At 45.6% G+C, this 27,852-nt stretch overlaps 2 protein-coding genes and 1 non-coding gene across 4 annotated transcripts in view; 1 reads left to right on the top strand and 2 right to left on the bottom strand.

Moving 5' to 3' along the window:
* SACM1L (SAC1 like phosphatidylinositide phosphatase) overlaps positions 1-2,907 on the bottom strand; it is a 31,122-nt gene extending 28,215 nt beyond the window's left edge. The window contains exon 1 of the mRNA XM_027729145.2: positions 2,800-2,907. Within this exon, the coding sequence (XP_027584946.1) occupies positions 2,800-2,858 (59 nt within the window). The 5' untranslated portion in view covers positions 2,859-2,907. The remainder of the gene's footprint in view (positions 1-2,799) is intronic.
* Positions 2,908-3,165: 258 nt separating this feature from the next.
* Positions 3,166-3,238, top strand: TRNAR-ACG. Its single transcript has one exon. It is a non-coding gene; the product is annotated as a tRNA-Arg (tRNA).
* Positions 3,239-4,231: 993 nt separating this feature from the next.
* The window catches only part of LIMD1 (LIM domain containing 1), a 33,539-nt gene continuing 9,918 nt past the window's right edge, over positions 4,232-27,852 (bottom strand). The window contains exons 2-8 of one of the 2 annotated variants that reach the window (XM_027729148.2): positions 26,068-26,169; positions 15,229-15,296; positions 13,888-13,950; positions 12,315-12,445; positions 11,153-11,204; positions 10,401-10,469; positions 4,232-9,433 (exon numbers count right to left, since the gene is read on the bottom strand). In XM_027729148.2, the coding sequence (XP_027584949.1) occupies positions 9,296-9,433; positions 10,401-10,469; positions 11,153-11,204; positions 12,315-12,445; positions 13,888-13,950; positions 15,229-15,296; positions 26,068-26,169 (623 nt within the window). In that variant the 3' untranslated portion in view covers positions 4,232-9,295. Of the gene's footprint in view, positions 9,434-9,470; positions 9,870-10,400; positions 10,470-11,152; positions 11,205-12,314; positions 12,446-13,887; positions 13,951-15,228; positions 15,297-26,067; positions 26,170-27,852 lie in introns of those variants that run through there. The other variant, XM_039388300.1, reaches the window with a different exon arrangement.

The raw sequence follows: 27,852 nt of genomic DNA, 5'->3' as shown, positions 1-27,852 counted from the left end.
ATTCCTTCTAGAAGTGTTATCCAAGCTCTGAAAACTCAGTTTAGAAAACTAACAAAAAAAGAAACCAAAAACAAGATGCACTTTAAGACCTCTCCCCAAAAACAGACAAGCAGAAGGCACTGTGTCCAAGTGCAGTAGCTACTAAAGACTGACAAGACCTTTCACAAAGCACATAAGGCAGCATAACTGTGGGCAGAAGGAGTTAAATTTGAAACACAGCTAGTGTCATGGACCCATACGATACTAAGATAAGTAGTAGCAAGTAGCAACATAAGTCTTCATCCAAGCACAAAGTAAAAAAAAAAAAAAAAAAAAGTGATTTTAACTGAGCCAAAACAACAGCCAGGATTTTCTCTAATCTGCAAACAGCTTTAACAATCAGTTTTTATATATTAACTGGACTGATAGCTGTACTACCACCCATGAGTAGCGGATAAAATACCTGCAACAGCTGGTTGAACTTTACAATTTATTCCCAAGGCTAAGAGGAAGTTCAGTAGGTATAGCAGTGCCACAGATGACAACTATGGACAGCAGTTTTCACATTTATAGTTTTCCCCAATAACTGTTGGTGTAACTCAAATAGTTCCAACAGTAATACAGATTTGAGGCATCAGCATTTTTACTGGTATCACCTGAACTTGACTGATGACAAGTCACCGGTCAAAGCACAAGGGCTTGAACCTTGACTTTTGATAACATGAAAAACACAAGAGGTTTGAGTTCAGAGCTAGAACCCACAGCTGGATGTATGGGATGGGAGCCTGTGGAGCACTACAGTCAGTGAAGATCCATCCACCAGACTACCCAGATGAGGTACAGCTGCAGAATCTGACCTTTGCATAGTGAGAATGAATAGTCAGATTAAAAAAACTAAGCCAAACACTGCTACCACCATTAAATCCCCAAACTCGAGTCTAGCCCGGATTTCTCTGAAGAACATTCTCCTTTGACCTTGTCAACCTGCTAAGTTTGACTCATCACCCAAGTTATGACCTTATATCTTCAAATGCATGGTTGAAAGTCTGCAGGCATACCACAACTTGGTGTAACAAAAAGAAAAAAAAAACCCCAAACCTCATTTTTCAGAACACAATTGTTTACGAAAAAAATCACGTTAAACTACATTTGAGACAACCTTCTAAAAAGATCAAAGCTTACTTTTAGCTAAGATTAAACTTTGAATGAAAGAATTCTTTACTAGCCTGTATCCAGAGAAGTGCTTTTACTTGAAAAAATTCTCAGTAATAACAACTCTGTACTACAAGCCACACAACTGCTACTCGCACAACTCACCTTTGCTCCTCTGCAGGCAAAAAGATCACAAGATCAGCTTAAAGAAAGACAAATACTGTTTAGGTGACAAGGGGAAAAAAAGCTTTCTGCCAAATAAACAAGTCTTTCAGCCATCACTGATCTTACTCCTCAGCAGTACTCAGTTATCTCCAGTGCCCGTGTACCCTCACACAACTGTTTGATCAAAATAAGAAGCCCAGTGACTTTGAAACACCTAACAGCATTATGGCAAACTGTTTATACAGACCTCCAAAAGATCTAAGTATGTTTGCTCTGAATCCAAAAGATGACTGTCAAATGAAATTTAACAGAGCATTAAGCACAGTAAATCAGGCTTAAGAATCACTTTCAGATACTGCTTCCTGAAAATGGCATGGGTAACTCAATTATGGAGTTTCAAGCTACTACTTAGAGGTCAAAAGCCTGGGAACGCCTTTAGGACACAAAAAGACACTTCACTTTCAGCTTCAGACAGTCATGAAGAGTCTCATGCTCAGAGTAATTTCCTCGGGAATTTGAACTGGCCCGTGTGAGGGTTTATAATGGAAACGTCTCTTGCAGTGTTAACTTCGTACTGCTTTTGGTTACGCAACTTCTTCTGCTGTATTAAAGGCAACAAACAAACATCTGGCACACACACATTTAAAGGGTTACATCCTCCCCCTAAGAAAGTATTTGTTTTAATAAAAAAATTACACCGGGAGGTTATGAGAATTTATTTGGAAAAGTCATAGCAGGCACTGCACTGGAGAGCCCGGAAAGTTCAAAGTCATCACAGTTCAAACTCATTAACTGGCATCAAAACCATCAAATCACAAAAAAAACCCCAGCTGTGCCATGAGAGACCGATGGGCGAGTACGCGTAGGAAATCTGCTGGCAAGCCGCGCTCCATACACACAGCTTTACACAGCGCCCGAGCCCTACAGCTGCCACCTACAAGCAAGAATGCGGAATCACAGAATTATCCGGGTTGGAAGGGACCTCTGGAGATCACCTGGTCCAACCCCGCTGCCCAGGCAGGGTCACCTCGAGCAGGTGACACGGGAACGCCTCCAGGTGGGTTTGGAATATCTCCGAAGAGGGAGACTCCACGACCTCTCTGGGCAGCCCGGGCTCCTCACGCCGAGGGAAGCCAGGCAGGCACCGTCCTCCTGTACACGCGGGAGGGAAGCGACAGGGCCACGGGAGCCGCCCGCTCGCAGCGCTGTGGGATGGACGGTGACAGGGGATCGGTGCCGTGTCCGCGGCCAAAGTCCTTCTCCCTCATCCTCCGCCCTCCTCCCTCTCGGGGCTGCCGCCTCGGGCCAAACCCTTCGCGGTCACCCGGGGAGCGAGGGAGTCCAGGCCGGCGGGGAGGGCAGCGGGCAGGCCAGGAAGGGCAGCGGGCAGTAAGGGACGGGCAGCCGCCGCTCCCCCGGCGGCTCCTCCCTTCCCTTCCCCTCCCTCGCTCCCGTCCGGCAGGTGCCAGAGCCGCGTCCCCCCCGCCCCGGCGGGTCACTCACAGCTTCAGGCTGGTGTAGGCCGCCGCCGCCGTGGTTCCCGCGGGTGCCGCCGTCGCCATCCGTGCCCTCGGGCTGTCCGGCCCTGCCGCCGGCCCCGCTCCAACCCGGCCCTACCCGGCTACTCCCGCCCCGCCCGCCCGACTCACTGAGTGACTGACTGACAGACTGCCTGACGCGGCGCCCGGCCTGCAGCGACGGGGCCCCACTCGGGACAAACCTCCGCGGGCGCGCTGGGGAGCCCAGGGAGGGGCGCCGCCTATTGGAAGGAGGGGGCGGAGCCGACCAGGCTCGGCGGCCCCGCCATTGGCTGAGGCCGCGCGCGAGAGCCGGCTAAAGGGCTCGGGGGCGGAGGCAACTTTCCGAGCAGGGCCAGTGGCGCAATGGATAACGCGTCTGACTACGGATCAGAAGATTCTAGGTTCGACTCCTGGCTGGCTCGGCTGCTCCTTTTTTTTTTTTTTTTTCCATCCGCCGTTTTCTCCCTGTGTTTTATTTTACTCTCCTGGACTTCGGTCCGAGGGTGCTGCCAGCAGCCCCCACACTACTACACAGACCTAGGGCGGGAACCCTCATGCACCCAGCATGGGGGCCTCCAAACCCCCCAGGGCTGGGTGGTGTTACAGGGTTTCCTGCCCTTGGCAGCCTCCCCACCATGGGCACCACCTTCTGGACAGCTGTTGTCCACCTGGGCATCCCGTCTGCAGGGGGAGATGAGCCCAGGTCATGGGGTTTGGCACAGAGCAAGCCTGGGGCACCTCCTGGCCAATTTCCCACTGGATCCAGCCTTCTGGGTGTCATGCCTTGGGTTTGGGCAGCTTCTTGCATCAAGAAGGGGAAACCCCAAACTCTACTTAGTTATTCCTGTTTATTTGCTTCATATTAGCTGATAGCTCCATGCTGCTGCAGTGCTGCTTGGCCAGCAGTACCCAGGAACATCAAGTCTTCAGACATGAGGCGTCATGGTCACTGATACCATGTGGCCGCCTGCCTCCCAGATCCATGGCAATGCTATCCATGGCAATGCTATCCAAAACCCTATAAAGAATCCATCCCCATGAACGCTGCAAAGGAGCCCCCCATGCTGGGCCCAGAATCTGCTCCCACATGCAGCACATCCCTCCCAGCTCCTTAGTCCAGTACCTGGGTCTCCCCAGATGGATGCCAGAGCAGGACGGCCTCTGATGCAGCAAGTACCAGCTGCCTGCAAAGGAGAGGCAGCAAGTACCAGCTGCCTGCAAAGGACTGGAAATCCCCAGAGAACCTCGCTGACGAGGTACCCCCCCACCAGTCTGTACTGCGGCCACTGATGGGGGGGGGGACGGGACAGGAGGAAAGCAGAGGTTAGGAAACCATCATTTCGCAGCATTACTCCCTCCCTGTGGACTCTGGGTGCTGACAATCATCATAACTTTAGGAAAGACGTGACTCTTAGTGCTGCTTAAGATACTGTGTTTAATCACTGAAATCACAACAGGCCAGTGGCTTTGTTCTGCTACCAGTCTTCATTCTTTATAAATACTTAACAGCACAGAAGAAAAGAGGTCTGTGTTCACAGGAGGCTAAGGTTAGTTACACCAGCACAAATCCTAAAATACTCTCTCCCGGAGCTGAGCTTTGAATGAAACATAAAATAATTAGTACCATTCAGTATCACTAGCCAGGCTCTGGATGTGCTTTCTGCATACAGAAAGCCACAGCCTGTGTGTGTGCCTGGGTCCCTTCCGGGCCACGAGCCGCAGACCTGCTGCGTGGGGAAGACGGTCGGTGCCAGCAGGGCTGGGAACTGCAGCCCAGTCATCCCTATACCAGGGCTGCAGGGCATTCCTGCCTTCACAGGGCTCTATGCCATGTTTTTTCATGTGGGGACAGTTTCTTCCCATCTCTCATCTTGTCTTTAGTGGGCTATGGATGTATACTGCTATGCAAGCTTCTGGCTGCCCTGGAAGAAAGTGGGTAAGGATTTTTATTCTCAGGAAAGCTTTGCTTCTCTGTAGGAAAAGGGTGGGTGGCAACTCCAGGCTCTGTCTGGGCTCATGGCAGGACACAGAAATGGAAAAGAAAAATGAACACGTGAATGCTGCACAATGAGAGATGCAAACCCCTTCCCAGCTTCTCCCAGTGGTGCAGGCATTCAGAAGATGGGAGAAAAGGGATGTGTATCTGGCCATAGCCCTTCCCTGCCCACAGGTACTGACTCCAGAGATATTTTCCCAGTGATGAAGCCTGGGTCAACTTGTCCTTACATTCACGCACAGAAAGTAGCTTACGATGCACCTACAAGCACTTGGCATGGGCACAGAGGTGTGAAAGGCAGGTGTCTCACGGGCAGCACGTACCACACATCCATGTGCACAGACACAACAGCACACACCACCCCAAAAGTGAGCACGTAGCAGGCAGTCAAGGCCCACATGTGACTTTTTCCCTCAGCAGCCAAAGATAATCCTCTCTTTTGAATGACCAGCCAGAGCCATACCAGCTCTTAGAAGCCCAGTTTCCCCCTTTCAAGGCTGCCACAGCACACCCGATGTTGATGAAAACTCCACCATTTCCAGACTAAGCAGCTATTCACTTTTTAGTAAAAAGATCTAAAAAAAATATAATCATTTAAAGTCTGAAAGACTGGGAAAATATTTTAAAAGCCCCCAAATGAAACTCAGAAACTGAAGAACCACAGATCTCTTCAAACACTGCTCGCTAGGGTGTTTGAAACTGCTGTTCCGTGTTTTAATATCAGGGCAATTTCAAAAATCACTTTGATCACAGGTGTTTCTTACACTTTAAATTACGCAAAAATGTCTGCTTCTTCTATAGCTGGGGTTTTCCCCCCCGGCTCTTATGCAAAAATCCCTATTTAAATGAGTTTCTGTATTCTAAGCAATAGAAATTTAACAGCATGACCTGAATGAAAAAAATCTCCTAAGCTCTGGTTCCTGAAAACAGGCTTCAGGGAATTCACTTGAATAACTATTTGCATGAGAGTTACTCATTACCAGCACAATGGGACTTCCAAGGGTCCCCTACTCTAAAACCAGTCAGAAGAACTCGATGGGGGAGGAATCAAGACTACTTTTTCATAGCACGTTTCGGTATCTTAATAAATTAAAAGGCAACAAGGTTCACGTGAACAGCAAAACCCAACACGTATCAGCCAGGGGATAGGCAGAATTTAACAAGTATTTTGAACTTCTTCTGCAGAGCACGCAAAGCCTCACACCTCCACCACCAGAGCTACAATTTTTCCTTTGGGGGAGCTGCCTGAAGTCAGGCAGTGAGGGCTTGCAGCTCCACAGACAGCTGGCAGAGGGTCAGGAGGAGAAGTCTCCCTCCCTTGTGCAGGATGCCCCTGCCTCTCTCTGTGCTGGACCTACTATCAGGCAGCTGCACAGTCAGGGACAAGCTGGGAAAAATCAACAGGGACTCGGACACCCACAGCCTGGGAGAAATAATACCGAGCTTAAATGAATTCCAACTCCCAAAGACAGATTTGGTGCAAGTTAGCACACAAAGAGGTGCAGGGCAATGAAGTAGATGCTTTAGCTTCAAAACCACAAAGCTCCTTTTTCAACACTTTCACACTGTCATTTCTAGCCCTTCGTTAATACAGAAGAGTGTTGGCAGTTAATAATTTATAGGGAACCTCAAAACTGAAAGTAGGGCAGCCTTCATTCTCCAATGCTGAGGGATACGGGATGGCTGACAGAGGTAAGAAGGCACTGTGTGGGAGCAGAGGCCAAACTTTCTGGTGATGCAAAGAGAGCTCCTGCAAGACAGCTTGCCACAAGCTGGCTGCTCAAGGCTTTCCACAAAGGAAAATTGTCCTTCTCCCCATCCCCTTCTTTCCTGCTTATTTTGAGGTTGTGGGGAAGGCTGCAAGGGTGAGACAGAAGTTTAAACAGCAGCTTAAAAAGAAAGTATCAATCCCACTTGTGTTTTCAGATCTTTACAAAATGAAGGCCAAAAAATGTGCACAAGGGCTTGCTCTAAAAAAAATCAAGAGCTAGCAAAAGCATGAACCACACAGTAGCTGGTCTCCCAGAGACAGCAACAGATGACCAATGCTGGTGTTTCCAGCTCACTTCCAAAAGCCACTTTGATACCTCATTGCCTTCACTGCCAAAAGCAGCTCAGGGAGGGGAGCTATCTGCCCAGGACTATCTGAATTATTTACCAGGGATGTGAGCTGGTGTTATTTTCCACCTCAGTCCCTTCAGACAGTGCTAAGATCACAGCCACACCCTGAACACTCCCCTTCCCGCTCTGGCCTAACTGTGCTGCAGGACATAAGCTGATGCAATGCACCAAGGTGAGAGCACTACAAGATCTGCTCAGGGCTGTTTTGTTGCCCCCAGTCCATCCTGCCTGGGTACAGCACCTTTTATATTTTGTGTCGGCTCCCATCCCTTCACTAACCAGCATTTGGAGGCTAAATTTAAGGCTCTAGGGGGCTCACGTACTTGGGGTCATTTTTACCTCCTCTAAAATCACAGATAAAACTCTCAGAAGACATATATTTCACAGTGGAAAAGTCCCCACCTTGAGCTTTCAGTCTCTCACTGAGGGGCTGCATGTCTGGGTGGTTTCTGGCACAGGATCAACCTCCAGCCATGAGCTGCCATTCCCATCCCAAATAGCAGCAGGAACAGGCAGAGGTGATAACAGCTGAATGGGGGAGAAGGCTGGATGGTCCATCGGCCCCATGAAACTCCGTGCCAAAACCACCAGGCTCCCGAGGCTTGTGCAGTTGCAGACACTCACATTTCAGCCACGGCATGCTGGTTTGTTAGCATGGGCAGAGACAGGCAGCTTGCTGCTACCTGGTACCTGTGCTGCTCCAGATGGGTACGTGAGGCAGTCTGACTACATCAAGTGAAGTTCAAGCTACATCTGTGCTACTGGAAAAGAGGTTTGGTTGAACCGTAGTGAGTTCTCGGCACAGACACTTTTTGTGAGTCTCACTGCCACTGCTCAGCTAATTTATTGTAGTTTCTTCGCCAAAAAGATCTTCAAGAATGTCATCCCATCCTCTGCCAATCGGAAACAAATTTACATCTTTAGCATAGATACTTGAGGATTTATGTAGTTTTCCACAGAAAATGTGGGAAATAGTAGCTAAGATCCCCAAACGCATCCAAGGCTTTAAATTAAGAGATTTTTCTTAAACAAAAGCTTTGTACCTGTACACTAGGGGCTGCACAGCTTTGGTAGGTACAGAACATGCACTGCAGGCACAGCTATCATACATGTAACATATTGTGGGGAAGCACATTTCTTTGACTATAAAGCAGGGGGGGTTCAAAAAAGAAATGATTTGTCTTTCTGCTTTCTCAGCAGAATGGAAAGTAAGGGCCAAACTCGCTAACTCCTTGCTCAGATAAGCTGTTATTCACAGGAGCAAATCTGTTTATACCAATATACTCATCTGAGTTCAGGTTGTGGAGCTGGGTTCCAAATCCCTGTGTAACAAAGCCTTCATAACAATCTCGAGTTTGCTCCCTGAGTTCTAAATAAGCACCATTATGAAATGGCTTTGTGCTGGGTAAACACCATGGAAAGGAGTGGCCAGGCTGAGGGCTGAGTTGTGGGGACAAACTGGAAAACCCAGCCAAGTGTCTGTGTACAGAGAGCTTTTTTTTCAAAGTGAGCTCTGCAAGCACGAATGAGGATGGATTTCCCCTGTGTCCACACTTTCACCATCCTGACCTTTCCTTTCCAAATATGATCCACTATTCAGACTCTGACACAGCAGACTGGCCCCTGTGTGTCGTGCTGACACACAAGCCTGGGCCCAAAGTCATTGCAGTAGCTTAGCCTAGCTTGTTCCAGTTTTTTGTTCTGTTTGAAATGGGATGTCAGCCTCCAGCTGCTAGACAGTATGCCTGGTTTGTGCTCAGAAAGTTGGTGCTTTTACAGCCAGACTTGATACTGGAGTTCAGGGAATTAACAGAAAGGTCTGAGTGTGCCATTTTGCACAGACCCCTTTGTTTTCTTTTCCTAAAGAATTAATAAAAAGAGAGAGACTGTCTAGAAACTGGTACTAATACACTGATGTCCTTCAGGGAACCTGATGAAATGTGCTTGTCAGGAAACAGTAGATTGACAGGATGCCTCTGGCAGGCAGGCAGACAAGCCAGCCTCTGGCTTTTTAATTGTGCATGACATGATCTGAGTTTATAGACACAACAGCAAATTGTGCTTTCACTGAAGAATCTTCCAAAATGAGCCAAGAGGAATCTCCAGGCAGCAGAAAAAGGCACGTAAAAGTAAACTGATCAGTTTAGATAACATGCCACATTCTTGGTCAAGTAGACATGGTTTGATACAGCTGGAATCCACAAGCATACAAACTCTGGGAATCCACCAAAAATCTCTCATATCCTTTTACAGAAATGTTGCCGACTGGCGAAAAACATGCACAGGAAATCAACTGAGGGCAGGGAGAGGGAGATCATGTAACAAGTCTTCTGTCCCAGCTTTCCGATGTCAGCCACACGGGCTAGTAGTGGTGCTGGTAGGCAGCTGCTGGGGTTGTGCCATTCTCTATGTGTTTCAGATGACAGGAGTGACAAAGCAAATGTTCATCTAGTGGGTAACAGCGATGCCCGTCTTCATCGTTCAGTTCCATCCCACAGTCCTGCAAAGAGAGGCCGTGCAAATTATTAGAGCTTCTGTTTGTCTTCCAGTGTGAGCTGGGTCTAGCTTCCAGGAAGGTGATTTTGTGACAAGGACAGGATACACCCAGCCAACAGCTCCTTCCTAATAATTCCAACATGTGTCACGAGAAGAAAAACATCTGGCATAGGCATTGTGATGGGCAGCCTTGTACAAATTTGTCTTAAGCAGTTTTATTAAATAACCTTTATCTTGTGGCAAGGTGCGACCACATTTGAAATGTGCTCATATCTCCTTATAGTCTCAGGTAAGATTCACCTCTTCACATTACAGTTGTACTGATGTGAAACCAGACTGTGGAGTCAGGGTCTCTTGTCACTCCATTATGAGCACAGTGAGAGAAGACAACTATGTGTTTTAATTTACAGCGCAGAAGTATGAAGGCTTTCTTGGAAGACCTGCACGGAGACCAAATGATGTTTTAGGTCTGGCATCTCCTAGAATTTTTTTTTTTTTGTGCAGCCATATCCTTTGTCTGTTCCCAATGACATGTTCATTTCCTATGAGAGTGAAGGTAACTTACACCCCACAGGATCAGTCATCACCTTAGCATTTTTGAACAATCTGACTTGGAAATCAGATACACTAAATGTGATCTGGAGCTCAAGGTTTCTGAAAGGCAGCAATAAACCCAACTAAGTCACCATGCTTCCTTCATTAACAAATAAACTGCCAAGTTTAAAAAGCAATAACTAACTCTTTGCCCATAACTTTATGGATAGCAAATGAAATTGCAGCTGAAACACATTGCTGCAAAAACTTTTGTCCTCAAACTGGAAATTTTTCGCCACCGATGGAAAGAGTCGCACAATGCAAAGTTTGAATTGCTCATCTACTGCCACTGGAAGGCAGGACATTTATTTCCATCTTAAAAATAACAGTAGTTATCACTATTAAGTGCCTACTCCCCAGGAAAGCTTCTGACCTACCTCGCAGTGATAACATTCCACATGGTAATCCTTCTCCATGGACACAACTCGAATGGTCTCATCAGACCCCTGTAAGCATTTGAGCAAAGCAGAAATTACAAAGGATTACAGCAGGATCAGACACATGCACTCTGTAGATTGCTTCCTGCAACAAAACGAATGTTGAGGAAATGCAGCTGGGTGGCTGGCTGGGGACCGCAAATAAATCCTGCCACTTGCAGTTGTTTTTACAGCAAAGCTTCATCATTGACTGACTACAGATATCCTCTAAAATGTAACACCAGAAAGGTAAAATTCTTTCTGTTTAACAGTAACATCTACCTCAAATTATGCATTAATGATTTGGTAATTTCACTAGATCACATTTCTCAGCATTTTAAATTAGTTTTGGCTAAGATTCATCTCCTCCAAGTATTAAAATGAGTTAGTCCCAGAGGGGTCACACAGAAGTCATTCACGTGTGCCACCAACATTTATGGACACAAAGGAAAATTATCCCGAACATGAAACTAGCAGCAGCATAATCCTGCAGGAGATGAAAAAAGCAGCCTGTCCGCTTCGCTATCGAGCAGAAGTGTCACATCTCAAGAACAGCGTACGAGCTTAGGTCAAAAGGCTGCACTCCAGAGGAAACGACCATCTCTCCCCATCCATAAACACATTCATCTTGATATAGGGTCAAGTGTCAAAGAGAGCAAGACCTGAGACATGATGCTCCCTCCTCAAGGGGATATGGAATAAAAGGCTCTCACCTCAGAGGGCAGAATGGGAAGTCCACACGCTGCACACTTTGGAGCTAAAACTCTGAAAGAGCAATGAGAAATTGAAGGCAAGTTATAGATCAACACAAAAAGAGAGGCCTGTATGTTCTCAATATAAGATGAAAAGCTGCAGCTGTAAATAACTTATCCACGGGAAAGCTTTGCATCCTGAGATCATAAATTCACTTTAGCACTGATTTTAAGTAATGCTTGGCACATGTTGCTCAATCAGGCAAAAACAGACTTTATATTTTACACTTAGTGCCAGAAAAAATCCAAAATCCCCTGTAAAATTCTTGGCTGCTACTGAGAGATTTGGAAAAGAGAATGAGGAGAAACTGAGCAGGACCATCCCCAGAAAAACACATCAAAAGAAGTGGCAACCTTGGGGCAGGAAACCTCAGAGACGGTACCATGTGACTGTACAGTTTCTTAAGGCCTTATAACACAATAATTAATTAAATTAAATCGCAAGGAAATATGCATCATTTCAGAACAACAATGGCACACAGAGGCACTAATCTTGGCAACAAGATTATAACAACTCTAATCTTGGCACAACATAGAAGAGTTCCAAGGGCTGCCTGAGCAACACTTAATACTCTCCCTGTCCAGAAAACAGAGCAAGGAGCAAAGCCAGCCAGAAGGACTCAAATATATGCAGCTCTAATATCAAAACTACCAGCTAAGAGCACAGTCATTTTATCTTACTGTCTAAATAACAAGTGATTTTTAAAGTGGATTTATCAGTTGTTTAATTTAGTTTTGCTTTGCTTTGCAGGTTCAGTGGTGATTCTTTAAAAATCAAACTCAGCTCTCCTGAGCTACTCAAAAAGTAACTCACATTAATTTCCACAGGCATTCACGGGTTTACTTTAAAGTGGACTGATTTTGTACATCACTGAACACTTCATGAGCACTCCCTCTGCTTTACAGAAGGGGCAACTGAAGCCCAGGGGTTATGTGACTTCCTCAGAGTTACACAGGAGTCAGTGTCAGGACAAGAGGAGAAATGGGGAATTTCTAGGGTCTAGGTCCATCCTCAAACTTCTAACCCTGTACCTATTTTACTAATCTACACTTCCTAACTAGCTGAAAAGCTAAATTAGAGGCTTATTGATTGGAACATCTCTGCTGTTTTTTTCGTCCTTACTTGTGGTAATCTCTGACACAGTAGATTTTGTTTTCAGAGTCTACAGTGAATGGTACACCATCCAGACACTCATTGCAGACCACGCATCGGAAGCAGCCTGGATGATATGATTTCCCTAGAGCCTGCAGGATCTGCAACAAACCAAGAGAGAGAAAAAATGCATGTGAATAGCCAATAAAGGTGAAAATTACAAACATACAGCTTTACACCAGACAATACTACATATTCATCAGCAGGGCTGTGTCTTTTTTCACCACCACTTCTGAAAAACCAGTTAAAAAGAATGGAAAGAGCAGCTGGAATCAATATATTTTTCTCTGGAAATATATATCAATGTATATTTTCTCTGGAACCAGCACCTGGTTCCAGAGAAATTAATTATTACCATGGGTAAGAAAACAATCTAGAGACTCGGTCAAGGTATTTAGCATGACAAAGAAGAGAAGCGACAGAATTTAAAGGAAACAAAATCATTTCTGAAGCCAACAGATAGAGAACACTTAGCAGGATCACAAGGAAAGATTTACCAGCCTGACAAAGGAAATGTATCTTCATATTCTCCATGAGAGGCTGAAACAAATATTATTGCTAGGTTTTCATAACTCCTTAGATATTGCAGAGCTTTGTACTTACTAGCCTGGCTTTCTAATAAGCACAGACTGTGGAAACTGTGTTCAACTCAACAGCTGCAATTCACCCTTGGGGGTACCTGGAATACCATGGTCCATCAGCAGAGGCATCAGACTTCTGAGTAAAACATACCTTTTCCAATTTAAATGCTTTCCAGTGTAAGCAGGCAAAAAAAGATAATTCATGATAAGCATTAGAAAATCTTGGGAGGTGTGCTATGAATCAGAAATTCCTAATTTCTTTTCCTCAGCTGTAGTGTTACACCACCAGCTACACCAGTCTCCCTCTGAACAACATCTAACTAAATGCTGCCCAGTGCTGGCTAAAGGCCAGCTGACCCCCTGAGCTGTTACCCACGCCATGCTCATCTGGAATGGATGGTACCTGCCTAATCCTGCTTCAGCAGGATGTCGACATATCTACGGAAGAGTTTGCAAGGACTTGGGCAGATCTGAACTGAGGTCTGGAGCACATACTCTGGGCCAAACCTGTACCCCAGACTATCAGCACCCATCAAAAATGACAAGGAAGTGGCTTAATCCTGAAGGTACATGGGAAAGACAGGCTGAGAGAGATGCACTGATGCCTCACAGCAAGAGAGCACTGCAGAGCCATGGCCCTGCTGAGCAGGAAGCATCAATGGGATTTCAAATACACTGTCCAGGGAAGCCTGAAAGGGGATGAAAGAGCTCAAGGCTCTGCTTTTCAACACGCACCGAAAACAGGCAGAGCAAAGTCTCTGCACCAGGCACAGCAGGGTGCCAGCTTTACTTCCTTGAAAAAATCAACAAAAGGCTTAGTGGATTTTCTTTCCGCTACCGATCTCACACTAGGCAGACTACCAGATGACAACAGACAGTACTGGATATGAATATATTTTGCTTTTGATGCACTCTTCTAAAAAGCTGTGGGAGTTTTTTCTCGTAAAGCAATTATCACTTACCATGTCCATTATCAAATGACCACAAATGAAACACCTGTCAGCTGACTGCTGGAAACCAGAATACTGCAAGGACAAAAAAGAATTCTCTCAAAATTTCGCAAAGCCAGTCAAGCATAAACAACAGTGTATTGTGGGGTGTTATTTGCATATGTGTTATTGGTCCTTTTTCTGTGCTCCTTACACAAGCTAAACTTCCCAATGCTTTTTTCATTATATGGAGGTGTGTATGGGTCCCCAGAGGATATTCTGTAAACACACCAGACTGCCCATGTTCAGAAGGACTATGAGTTCCTGTAACTTCCAAGTCTGAAATTCAAGTTTATTAAGTAGAAAAGTGAATACCATAAATGCACATGCAAATAAGGCATTTACTAATAAGAGTTATTACGTGCTTACTTCACCACATGAATCTACAAGCCAGGAACTTACTTGCGTTTATCCCATATTCATATTACAATATCTGTATATATAGGCTTGAAAAGCCAAATTCTTTCTTTGATTGCACCATTATAGTGCTATTGAAGCTTCTCTGAGCTCAGTGGTATTGTCCCAGCTCCCTGATGGGATAACAATCAAGTTGGGCAACTTTTTTGCTGCTGTTGGTGAGATCTGTCGTTAAGGAATTGTCTGTCTTGTCCATGACATGCACCTCAGGCACAGTATATCATCTGTCTGAATGGCAGAAGTGCAAACTTGGAAAAATGAAATATTTTAGATGCATTTAATCAATTTTTTGATTTTTAGCCTATGTAGATATACTGATTAGAGCAAAGGTTAACTCACCTGTCTCTGACAGAAATCACTAGTCTACACCAATAAGTAGGCAAATACAACTTTTTCAAGTCTCAGTGAACGATTAATCTATCAGGACCCAGAGGCAGAAGGGTAGATGGCTTTTTATCTCCACCAGCCAAGGATGCTCACTTACATCACACAAAATCCATTGAGGGCAACAGAAAGATGTCCATTAAGTTGCCCAAGCAAACCCAGTCCATTGAAAAGGGAAATTCACTCATTCATTCTTCTGTAGCCATTTATCTCACTCCTGCCTCCACAATATGGCCACAGGGACGTGCTTTGAAGGAGCCATCACAACAGATTATGGCTTCAACCAGGGGCTCTGCGCCACAAAACCATGGCCTCTCACTTGGATACTTCCAGCACCACATGTGGGCAGCCACCATGGCTGGCGCTGGCTTGGGGTAAATGTTGGAGCAGAAGGGCCAGGCAGGATGCCAGATTAGAACTATGTGAAACACAGGCAAAACTGACAGGCAGAATGGCTGCGTGTCTGCTGGGGACACTGAAATGTGTCATTACAAGGGCCAACTGGATGCTTACCAGGAAATCTTCTTCACAGAACACCTTGCCATTGACAAAATAAAAGGCTTTTCCTCTCAGCTTTCGACCTAAGGGAAAAAAACCACAGAGATAAAAGGAAGGTTAGCAGAGAGCAGGGAGACAATGTGAGCAAAACCTGGCTGCTGAGAAGCAAACAACAATAAAGACATCCAAGGACAGCCCCCCATACAGGTGGAGAAGAGCACCCAACCCCAGCATGGGTCTTCCCAGACTCCAGCCCCCACCTCCTCTTCCACTGGCGGTGGCTGATGAATGCCAGTCAGTTGATGCAGACAACAGTCCCACCTCTGGGTAGGAAGTGGTAGCTTTGCAAGCCTGGCCCACCTCCTGGCAGACTACTACATGCATTTTAACTCTGGGAAGAATGAGGATACTCTGACTCACGCTGGAGAACACCCCAGGAGATAAGCAAGGAGGAAAGAAGAAAGGGCATGCAAAGAGTGGCCCATACTTGACTTAATTCCTCAAAATGTCACAACCTTGCTGTTTCACTATGAGGTGCCTTCAATCAGCAGCCACCAGAAAAGGCACTGCAATCCCTGACCACCCACTCTGTCCCCAGCAGAGTGCAATACCAGAGCACTTAAAAGGCTTCTCTGCTCTGTACCAGCACATTTGTTTCTGCAGTTGCCAACAGAAAGTTTTGAAACCATTAATTTTTTTTTTTAAATCAGAATGTTGTAACATAGACAAGATGACAAAGTTTTTCCAAGAAAGGACTCTACATATGGAGAAGATTTGTATTTACTGAAGCTTTTGTGTTTATGCCTCACATTCACCGTCTGTTTTCAGTTCCATGTAACTATGGCAATGTATGCTCACGCCACCACCGCTTCTAAATGCCCTGCTTTCCTCCAAGAGAAAAGGGCTAGGTTTTGTTTGCTTATAAAAAGTGGTTCCTACCTCACTGAAGCCCAGTTTACCAACTCAGCCCGGGGTTTGAGATTCAGCCTATCACTGGAACAGTGAGCCACAGGCTTGTGCCAGGAGACCAGTACCCAGGGCGGGGGGAGCAGCACTGCCTGGGCACAGCCTGAGCAGGACCTGCTGCAGGCTGGTTTTGGACACCTACCAGGCATTGCTGGAAGGACACTGGATCTGAGACACTGTGGCCCAGATGTCTCCTGCTTTATATGCTGCACATGGCCAGTATCAATAAAAAAGCGACCATCGGCTGCTGGGTGTATAAATGTGGACAACACATGGGCCTGGTCGGGGGGTCACATCTTGGTGCTTTATGGCAGGCACCTACCCGGCAGCCTTTGGCAAATAACCACACTGGCTGCAAAGCGTTAAGAAAAGGAGGAAGCCAAGTAAAAACACTTCAATAAACTACAATCTTTATCGTCCCCTGCATACGCCAGAGGGCACTCTCAGGCTGGGAAATGACTTGGGAAATGGAGATGCTCCGATGAATCTCTGAAGTTTTGCCACTGAATTAAGACCAACATTTCACCAGCAGCCCCTAGTGCCCTGCCCAGGTTTCAGCCAGCAAGCCAGATGGAGGACAGGGCAGCATGCTTCTTGAGGAACAAGCCCTGGCTTGCATGTGCAGGAGCTTCATGGTTAAACTGTAGGCACTGCTCAGCCCCGTGTTTACTGGGCAGTGTAGGAGCCAAAAGCACACGGCCCCGACACAGTCATTGTTCCCCATTCTCTTCTAATCCTTGCTGGGGACAACCACATAGCCTGGAGGTCAGATATGACCCAGGGCACCAGCCCATCCTTGCACCAATGCAAACACTGGATAGTACGTGCAAGAAAACCCGACAAACCTGAAAGCATCCCACTCTCATTTCTCTTATCCACTCTAATGTTGCCAAGGTTGCTGACACCAAAACAGGACCCACAGCCCAAAACTGAAAGCATCTAATCTTGGACACATTATCTTTGTGGCTCATAACCCAGGGTGTGCATTTGTATGATAACTCCTCCTGTGTGCCTGCCTGTCCACAGGTAAGTCTGGTACATTCACCGGCAGTTGCAGAGTCCCAGTTTCTGAGGAGAGAAGGGAGAGGCATGGGGATACCTGAGATTTGCAGCAGCCTTGTCAAGAACAGTCCTAAGCAATTTATCAACAAGCCTAATGCAGCAAGAAGTACTCCTGAAAATCTCCTGCTGATTTAAATACAACATTGGTATTTGGCTCTCCTAAAAATGAAAAAAACAAACAAAACCATTTAACTTTGATTTTAAATTATGCTGTAGTGTGGGCTCTGGATTCTCTGTTTAGTGCAACAGGGGGTGCTCAAGTGACTTTCCACCTACATGCAATGTCTCTCCTTAAAGACAAGCTGACAGTGGTGAGGAAAAACATATACATGGGGCCATGGAATGAGGAGAGGTTTCTTTGGAAAAAGGCCCTGGCTGGTGCATGAGCAGCAGCCATTCCAGCAGAAGGGATGAGGTTTGGATCACTGCCACGACATCATTCTTCCACGGTGACAAAAAAAGCATTTACCAGCCATTCTGCACCCAGTGTATTTTTAACCCTGTGACATTAGCAGGTTAAGATTGATGGCAACAGACCTGCAGAGTAGGTGCCATTGCCAGTGTGCTGTGTCTGGGCTCCTGCTGCAAGCTCATTCAGCAAAGGGATAAACCTCTTTATAAAGAATTTGTAAGCTGGCATTACATGAATCTGTGCAGAACAACTGACACCAAGAGCACTTTGAGGGAGGGCAAGGATGATTTAATTACTTTTTTTACAGAAGAGGTGGGCATTTTAACTATTTTTATCTCCTGCACATGACTCTCTTTAAGCCGCTGGCAGAAATGTAAAAGGAAATTTGCAAAAACCACAAGTGATCGGGTGCTCCTGCAGCCACCCTGGGAGTAGTGCATGCAAACAGAGCTGATGTCTTCCTCTGCTGCTCTCAGCCTCTCCCCTACCCACTTCGAAAAGAACTTCTCCCAGTGTGTCTTTGAGGTGAGGAAGTACCCTCTCATCATACAGTTGGGAAAGCAAGATGCAGGAAAAGCTCACTTCCCCAGGCTGCGCTGGGGACTGTCCCGGTCGAGCTGGGAAATGCACGTTCTGGCTGCAGCCACACTCGTGAAAGAAACAGCACTGGGACTGTCCCCCAGCACAGAGCAGGGTGGCAGTGGATTCTGTCCCTGTGCTGAGCTCCCTGCCACGGGACAGTACCTTAAACTAAACAAGACTATCTCAAAAGCAATACTTCTGACTGTGCCTGCAGAGGCTGGCACAGGTTTCACTTGAGCACAGAGATTCTGTTGTATTTTCACCAAAAGGAAGGATTAAGAACTTAAATGGCATATGAGGAATCACGTACTGATCACTCTCTACTTTATATATGCATCACGAAGACTACAGAGAGGATATCTTTTGAAAAACATAGGAATATTAATGTGTGGCTTGCTGCTTTGAGGATCAGTTGCTCTACGACATGTCTTAAACTGCTGGTTCCTGACCATATTTCACTTTCACTTCACCCTGAATTTAGCTAATCTTGCACCTGATAAAATTCAGACAATTAAAATTCTTTGGCATTTCAACCTTAATGTCTTCACTTGTTGTTACAAGATATCTTGTTCGTCTCTCTAACAGGGTGTTTGAGCCCTGAGTTTTTATGTACTGCTCATCCCTTACACGTCTGTCTAATCTGTTTAGCTGTGGAACCTTCAGGATGACCTCAAGGTCATTTCAGTACCAATTTCAAAATATTTCAAGCTTAGTCACTAGTGCCTTTGTGCTAAAATAAACACACTTTGCTTAGCAGCTGATAATAGGCATACCATCAGGCAGCACTCCCAGGATGCTGATGCCTCTCTCTTTTTGAACTTCATACAGAGGAGGTTTCCCAGGGACTTGCATTGGCCCAAGGAGGGTCTTGGGAAATGCATCATTTGCTTGCTGGGGAGTTGGACTCAACTTTCTAAGTTGCTTTTCTGTTTATTTATTTAAAGGACAATGGGTTCACAAACCCGTGTTCAAAGACAAGAGAGAGCTCTAAATGCCTACAATGGTACAGGGCCATATCTAGATCCCAGGGCTCTATGAGGATGCAAGACCAGGGCCCTGCACTGCTGGGGAGGCAGTGTGTGGACCTCACTTATCCCTTATCTAAGCGTCATGGAACACCCTGTGGTATCTATACAGCAGATGGGCAAAAATCACTGCTGACCGGCAGCTGCTCCAGGCTGACAGCCCTGGGCCTCTGTTGTTACAAAAATCAGTCCTTTTCAGAGAACCACAGAAATTTCAGGTAAATTTGGACATGTGATTACTGATTGAAAGAAGCTCCTCCTCAGTCCTGGGTGGCTCAGGCTCAAGCTACAGCCCTTCCCCCAGTTTTCAGTCTTCCCATGTAAATCTGTGACGACATTTGGATTGAAGAACCTGCTCTGGTCCACGCACACTCCACAGGCGGTAAAATGGGTGCAGCCAGAGCCCAGAGACCTTGGCTCCTCCCTACCATTCAAAAGTCCCTGATGCCCACAGTACATGAGACCCACCACAGTTCCTGGCCAGGACGTGTGTTTTTGGAGCCTTCCATGGATACTTTGCTGACAGGCAGGGCAGTATGGTGTCCTACCATGCACTGCAAACCAGGTCAAGTATCAGAGAGCTCTACTTAATTTCTGCCATCTGTCCCATTTCTGTTGGCCACCATTAAAGCTGGAGGCAGCACTGAGGCTGACACAGAAGTGTCAATACTTTCAATCTGGTCTTGAACTGGGCCTGCACAAAAGGGTCCCTTAAATGCCTGCACATCCTCCAAATCAGGTAAACTCAGACTGTGATCAACCAGCAGACATTCCAGGACAGACCGTAGTCTTGGTGAAAACACAGGCAGGAGGATAGGATATCTCTGAGAAGAAACTGTGCTAAGACACAGCTCCATTACCATGTAAGATGTTCAGTCTGTCTCTCAACTACACCAGCTGTACGGTAAGATTGCAAAGAGTACCCTCTGTGCTCTCACCATACATCTGAGGCAGTAAAAAAACCCAAACAACCCAATCAAAAAAACAAAACTCAGAGAAAAAGATCCGATGCCTGAAAGCCAAAAACATGCTCTGGCACCCATAAGAAAGGTCAGCTGCTGCTAACAGCAATACAATCCCTCATAAGCAAAAACGGATCCCCAGAGGGAAACACTGAGAAACCACAGCACACCACACAACTGAGCAACAGCTCTGCTTTGCTGATGGCAAACTGTTGCAAGAAGATATTCAAGAGTTCTTTTTAGATAAAACCCTTAGAAGCTTCAAAATTCAGAGGTAAGATACAGTCACCCTGGGACAAAGCAGTGCTACGATCCAGGATGTCCCTGATTGAGTGACTGCTTTTCACTCCAGTGCTCAGTCACTGTGCATCACACTGGGGACTGCTGCCCCATTCCCCAAAACACACCAAAACTAGCTGGCCATTAGAGCTGGCCTCTCACCCTGTCACCCAGTGACTGCCATTGAAATGCACAGAGCCTCAAAGGAGGAAAGGGGGTGACTCTGTGATCTTGGTGAATGTAACTCTGCATCTAAACTACATGTTTAGAGTATTTTTCAATTTCTCTAGGTATGGAAGGGGCCTCAGTGCTTGCTGAGATGCTACTCAGAAAATTACTCACAGGTACTACTAAAACATTGTAAGAACCCTCCTAAAAACTTTACAGCATGACTAATCCAAAGCCTGTTCTTAACAGAAAACAGTACTTTGAAGATGACATATAAAATAAAAAGACTGGAAAGACTGGAAATTTATTCCACTGAAGTTTTCAACCTTTTTTCTCACATTGTCCTAATAATTTCAGACTTTTAGCCAGCACTAAAACACATGCAATTGACTGAAACCACTAGCATATTTTTAAGTTCCTGACTGCATCCCCCTGTGTGAGCTGAACACTTGCACCTTTCCATCAGGGATATCTACTGAGGACACCTGAACCATGGCAAAGTCCCTTCAGCTCAGATCCCAAATCACTGCTGTCCTGAAATCTGGCCAGAAAAGGAACAAGTACTGTCACCTTTCTATAAAACTTGCCCTGCTTTTCTCATCTACAGCAAGCACTTCTTATGAACAACAGAACTTTTCACCGGCGAGCTGAGAGATTGAAGATAAAAAGTCAGCAAGAGCATAGCAGCAATTTAGGCCAGAGCAAAAACATGCACTGATGAATTCTCTGCCTTCCGAACTGTACATCCAGGCACATCTTAATCCTTCCTGACAGTAGACAGTAGTTTTGCTTTAAAAAAAAAAAAAAAGAAAGAAAAAAGCGTTTACTATGCAGACTCTGGCACGATAATTTTATTGAAGGGATGTTGAGGATGAATTATTGGCAATCCTTGCACTCTCCACTTTGAAGATCTGCACGTTTCTCAAGCATATCAATTGGCGTAGTGGGTTTATATCCAATTAAAGGCAGTAAATTCTGCCTCCACTAGAAGAGATGGCAGTTTTTGCATCTGAAGATAACCATGTACATACGTGTGCTGCAGGGAAATTCACTTGGCAAGGCTGGCTATCCTGCTGTCTGGGATTAAATCACACGTGCAGAAAAAGGTGACTTTCTACTTGTACAGTTACTTAGAAGTGCCAATAAAAACCAGGGCCTTGTTGTTCCCAGAGTTACATACCAATTCAGGACATGCTTATTCAAAATAATTAGCCCAAAGGCACCAAGAGCTGCACTGCTCTAAGCAGCCATGCTTTATAATCACTGCAGTAAGACTAATTAGTCCAGAGAACACTGCTTCAATAGCTTAGCTACCTAGTTTAGTAAACGACCCTTGATACTTCTAAACACAACTATGTTGTGAAATACTAAATAAAAAATATATATACCCAGAGGGTGGTAAAAGGCAGACAGTTATTTCAAGCTCTGTCACTGGAACAGCATCCTGTTACCCCCACACAGACATGAACACTAATCTCAGCTTACAAAAAATAAAAAGAAAAGAAAGTAATGCAGTGATGATGACGTCAAAGGTTAATTCTGTAATGTGGCAAACGTGCAAGTCTGGGTCCAGTAAGTAAGGGTCCAAAATCTGGTCCTCACTTTGGCCCTTGTGTTGTAGCTCAACATCAAACCTTCCTTCAAACCACCATGCAATCAGTTCTTTCTTTCTGATTTCCTTCCTCACCTTCTTTCTGATTTCCTTCACAGCCTTCACAGCCATCTCTGACACTTCCCTTGCACTTTTTTAGCTTTCAGATTTCCTCTGAGGACTAAGTTGTTCAAGTACAAGTCCCTTATGCTCTAAATTACACTGCTAGGAGAGCTAAAAAGTTCTGTCAGATATAAGCCTGGTTGAATCCTAGAGAAAACACTAAAACTCCCCAGTAGGTTAGAGTGACACTGTCTAGTTAAATGTATATAATTTATAAGGTCTCCTTACTCCTAAATAGTAAATAACATCTGGAAACACTTACATATTTTGTGTTCTGACGAGGTATAAAGTAGTGATTTAACTTAAATAGTTAATATCTTACAAAGCATTTGACAGCTACAAGGGTTTGTCCAACAAGCTGAAAAAAAACCCCCAAAACCCAAGACGGAAACAGACACCTTGAGCTTGCAGGAAATAGTTGTATGTATTTTGGGGCCTTTTTTTTTTAACCTACTTTTGTGGCCCTTCTGTAAAGCAAATATCATTTTTTACTAATCCTGCAGAAAGAGCCTGAAGTTTCTCTCCCTCTCTGCCAAAGGCTGCCTTGTTTGTGCCTCTGCCCTGTAACAAACAAGAAGATAAGTGAGACATTTATGCCAAAGTAATAATTCTAAATCTGTTGTTTTGACCTCTAAGCCAAATTTTCTGCATTACATGCCATTGGCTCAGATAAAACAGTACATTTTTTTCCTGCCAACTGAACCCTGCAATGTGCGCACAGCTCTGTTCAACAAACTGCTCTATCATTTATCTCTGAACATATGTGTATTGGGAAGCAGAAGGCGGAGGAAATTTGGCACTATGAGGTATCACTCCCCCCCAACCCCTTGCTTCTTAGACCCTCTTGGTTTTCTCTGTCAGGGAAACAAATACACATTTGGACACAAATCCAACTACAAGCAAAATTAGAAATCCTCCCTAGAATGAAAACAGCAGGACAGTGGTTATAAATATCTGGAGGACAATACGCTTTACCTTAATAGGTAATTTTGTATATTTATTGGAGTAGAGGATAGTCAGTGTTCCATCAGAGCAGAAATTTTAGGACTGAAATCATGAGCAACCTTGACTTCTCAAAGTCAAGTTTGTCCTGGATGGTGTCCAAGATGAACTCCACTTGACCTTAAAAGCACTACTTACTTTTTAGCTAGAAACCAGAGTTTCCACTAGACAGGCAACACTGTCCAAACAAATACTTATTTTTCTGGCAGATAAAATGGTCTTACCACACTTACTGCAGCGACACAGATGACAGAAAACCTGCAGAGAGGCATGTGTTCTCCCTGGGTGAACGACAGAGCTGCATACCCTTTGTCCCCATAGCAGCTGATGGTCTGTGGGACTGGGAAATTACTTCAGTCTGCAAAAGGGGGGATTCCCCTCGGGTACATTTCCTCCCTGAGCGCAGGGCAGGACGGCATGTACCAGCCCAGGCATCGTGAGTCAAGCAGCCACAACTCAAAGAGGCTTGATGAATCAGAACAAGCCAGGCAGCAAAGCCCCAGAGCAAGCGACCGGTGCATGAAGGCCATGCAGAGCATGGGGGCAGTGCAGGAAACTCCCTCCGCTCTGGATGGTTTCTTGCAAGCCTTGCCGCCCATCGAGGTGTGTGCACATGAGGGAAACACCACTACTGTGGGGGCCTCCCTCCAGTGACACTCTTCTTGAGAGTGCTGGGAATCCCACACCACCACACACCCTCCCCTCCATCCATCCATGTCACCCTGGCTGGCTGCCGCTGCTTCCAGTTTCCATCTTGGTACAGACACTGCCACAATGGGATAGACTTGAGCTTTCATGACTGGTTACTCTCCTGCACATAACAAGCTAAATTAGGCTCTTGTTTATCCTCCCATGACTCCCTTTTTTTATTTTGTATTGGAATACAGTATTTTCTACTCAGCTCCAGGTTCCCCGATCTTTTTTTCCCCTCCTTACCATCTTCCCTAGCTTTATTTTTTACTTTTCATTTGAAACCCTTTGCCCCAACACATCTACTCAGCACATTTCTCAGTTACAGCCCGGGTAAGAGAGAAAATGGGCTTCACTTTGCTAACCTTACCTTAGCTTCTTTCCACCTTTCTAAATCTCACCTGACATCTACACCTTTTTGTCTTGCACTGGAAACCTTTTGGAAAGGGTTGACTTTTAGAATAAGCAGCAAGTAGTTGTTCTTTCAACCTACCTCATTAGAAATGGGACTAAGCTAATTTTTAACCAAATACAGACAAACATAAACAGAAGTAACCATGGATATCTCTGCGATCACAAGTACCTTTGTAACACTGGTCTCCAAATAAAGGTTGTAAAATTCATTCTAAAAAGAGGATCAAAAGTGTTTCTTTCTAAAGCACCAGTTGCACAGTAGTAATGTTAGAAATTTAAGACAGCTCGAACCTGCTGCTGGATTATTTTTAACAAGAGCTTTGGGTACAAGGGCAGTTCAGAAGCGTTCAGAAGCCTCGCCCGGCCATAGAGGGCAAGAGGTCCCTGAAGCAAAGTCCTGGTTGCAGCCAGGAATCCTCTCCAGGGGAGGAGATTAATGAATTAATTTTGAATTAATTTATAAGAGAAGACAGAAGAGTGAGATGCTGACTTCTGAGCCTTTAGGAAACTGCCATTACATGCAAAGACCACTTTTTCTTTTCAATTTTCGGTTAGATGATGTTGAAGTGCTATACCAAAAACATAGGTGAGGCAGAGCAGCTGGTGTTGGACAGCTGGGAAATGAGCACAGTTCAAGGTTCAGCTATTATTAAAAAGCATACACATCTTTCTATATTTATTCCCACTTTACAGCTCCAAATAAAACACATGCAGTCCTGATGAGTTTACAGCTCTAAATACAACCCAGAAGAAAAACCCTAAGCCTCATCTGGGAAAACCAAACTCATATATACAAAAGCAGCAGAAGATTATTTTTTTTTTCTGCCACCACATACACAGCTACATTTCTAAAAATACGCTACTAGCGCTGGAGTTAAACATAATAAAATGGAAAAAAACACTGTCTTACAAACACAGCCACAATTTAAAAGCAGGTGGCCTGCTCCTCACCCCAGTTCCATTACAGACCTCATTGAAAAGCTGCTTAGGAGGATCCATACATTGCAGCATGCTGTACGCTCCAGTAATCTTCAGGTGGGGGTCTGACAAGCAGCAGGGAGGTCAGCAGGGCCACCTGAACTATTTACTCTGTTTCTTGGTAGATTTCACAGGGCCCATCATCGCTGCTCCCAGCCTGATACCTCTGCACAATAACCAGTTCCACTGGCCTTCCCTGGGGTCCTCAGACTGAAAGGCCAGAATGGCTGTAAAGTCTGATGAGACAAAACCCTCCACGTGCCAGCTAAGGCATATTCACTGCCACTTTGAAAAAATACTCACATAAGTAAAAAAAAAATGTGGCTATAACTGAGAGGCAGAGGAATGAAAACAACCATCCCCTATACCAGAAGGCAGAAGCCTGGCACAATCCAAAATATCTTTTCTACATGCCTCGCAACAAACCATTCAAAAACAAACAGCAACCACCACCAAAACATACAGCTGTGGCAGACTCCATGTGGCAGATAATTCAATAACCACCTTCTTTTTCACCCCCTCTTTACACCAGAAAAATGTTAAGCCCAAAGAGTTAGCTCCAGGGCCTGGCCCCGTGGCAGGCCAAGCAGGGGTACTCACTGCAGGCTCCACAGGTGAAGCAGCTGTCATGGTAGAGGTTGCCCATGGCCTGGCAAGCCTGGTTTGCTCCATACACTCCCTTGCTGCACTTCACACAGGTGCCTGGAAGATAGAACAGGGAGACAGAGGTCAGAAGTGGGACCCAAGGGGGTGTCTGGGATCACTGGTTGGGTGACAACACATGTAGTTCATCATGGTGGCTTGACAGCTTAGGACCACGTGGTTCATTGAAGCCACAAGGCACAGGTGACACCAGCAGCACCTGCCCTGAGAGACGCTGTTAACAGTGGTCACGACAGTCATCAAACCTCCACCATTTAAGACTCTTGCAAAAAAATACACTGCGCAAGAACAGCCCTGTCTGGCTACAGTGGAATCTCCTTTCTTCTCCCTACAACCTTTATATACATCTAACCCCGTTCAAGGACCCTCACAAAAGCCTGGGTATTAGTAAGTGGTGCTCAGAGCTGTTCACAGACCAGTAGTTTCTGCTACTTATTGTATAAGATAAGCTTGATGGTTGCAACTGATGTGAGGAAAACACACCTCTTCACTTAGCTCCCCCAGTAGTGTCTGCTGAAGGCCCTAAAGATTTCCCACTGAAACAGAGCTGGCCTACAAGACACCTACCTCTCTTCCCTCTATCAGTCACACAGGTGCTATCTACAAACCCCCTGTCTGCAGACATTCCTCTCACCTCTTGCAGGACAAGGCAAGAAGAACGTGAGTTTTAAGGAGAGGATACCGAGCAGCCGAGCAGGGCTGACTCTCAGGCAGCCAATGGGGTGAGGGAGAGACAAGGAAAGCACATACAATCAACTTCTGGCTATAAACTGTCCCAAGTGCAAGCTCAAGCTGTTCCTCATGCTCAGGCTTCCCTGTCACCACTGTTACCTAAAGACCAGGGTCAGCTCTAGAGCTCCAGAGGGGGAAGATGACCACACTCAGCTCAGTTTCTTGCTGGCACAGCCAAGCACCTTTCCGTTAGCACCCATCCTAGATGTGGGGCTCCACCCCCAAACCCAAGCTGGGCAGAGAGCACAAGATGAGGATTTCCACCTCATGAGGAAGCCTCTGGGACCCTCCAGGCCTACCCAAAGGGGCTGGAAATAGCACAAATGGGGCAGATGCACAGTGGGGGTGGTGGAGAGGGATTGCAGGGAGAAGGCTTTAGCACTGCAGATTCGCAAAGGTTGTTATGTGTTCACCTAGGACTTCTCAAATCTCACATTTCCATGTAAAACTATTTTGATAACAGAGTAAGAAGTGACAATGGAGTTTCATGCCCCCTACGCTAGAAGGATCTGCTCCCTCCACCTTGCAAGGAGAAATGCAGCAAGTCCACCCAAAACCGCTAATGGAGGCCCGAGAGACAAAGTTGATTACGGAGGAAAATGACACATCGAGCCAGCTTACTCACTTCAGCATCACCCTGTGATTGCGATAGATCATTTTTAGAGTAGCATCACTCTTTAACTACATCTAAATTAGAAACTTTAATTTGTGTTCAAGCAAATAAACACAAATCTACCCAAAAGGGGCAGTGTGAAGGAAAAATAGGTGATGTGTTTCTGTCTCTGGTCCACAATGACTCTGATGTGACTTCACCTCCAGGTCTCTCCTTCCACTGCTGCTCAGTCTCATTCACCCTGACTCTTAAAATTCCCTGGAGCAAGGGACTGTTGGTCACATCTTGCTCCTACTGGCCCAAGAGGAGGGACAGCATCATCTTGCTGGAGATCCTTAGTTATGCTGTGGTTAATAAAACGTGGCTTCTTTTGGGGC

This window comes from Pipra filicauda, unplaced genomic scaffold (genome assembly GCF_003945595.2).
Source record: "Pipra filicauda isolate LSUMZ 115617 unplaced genomic scaffold, ASM394559v2 scaffold62_size3274119_pilon, whole genome shotgun sequence".
In the NCBI taxonomy this organism is placed as follows: Eukaryota; Metazoa; Chordata; class Aves; order Passeriformes; family Pipridae; genus Pipra; species Pipra filicauda.
This window is presented reverse-complemented; position numbering and strand designations above follow the sequence as displayed.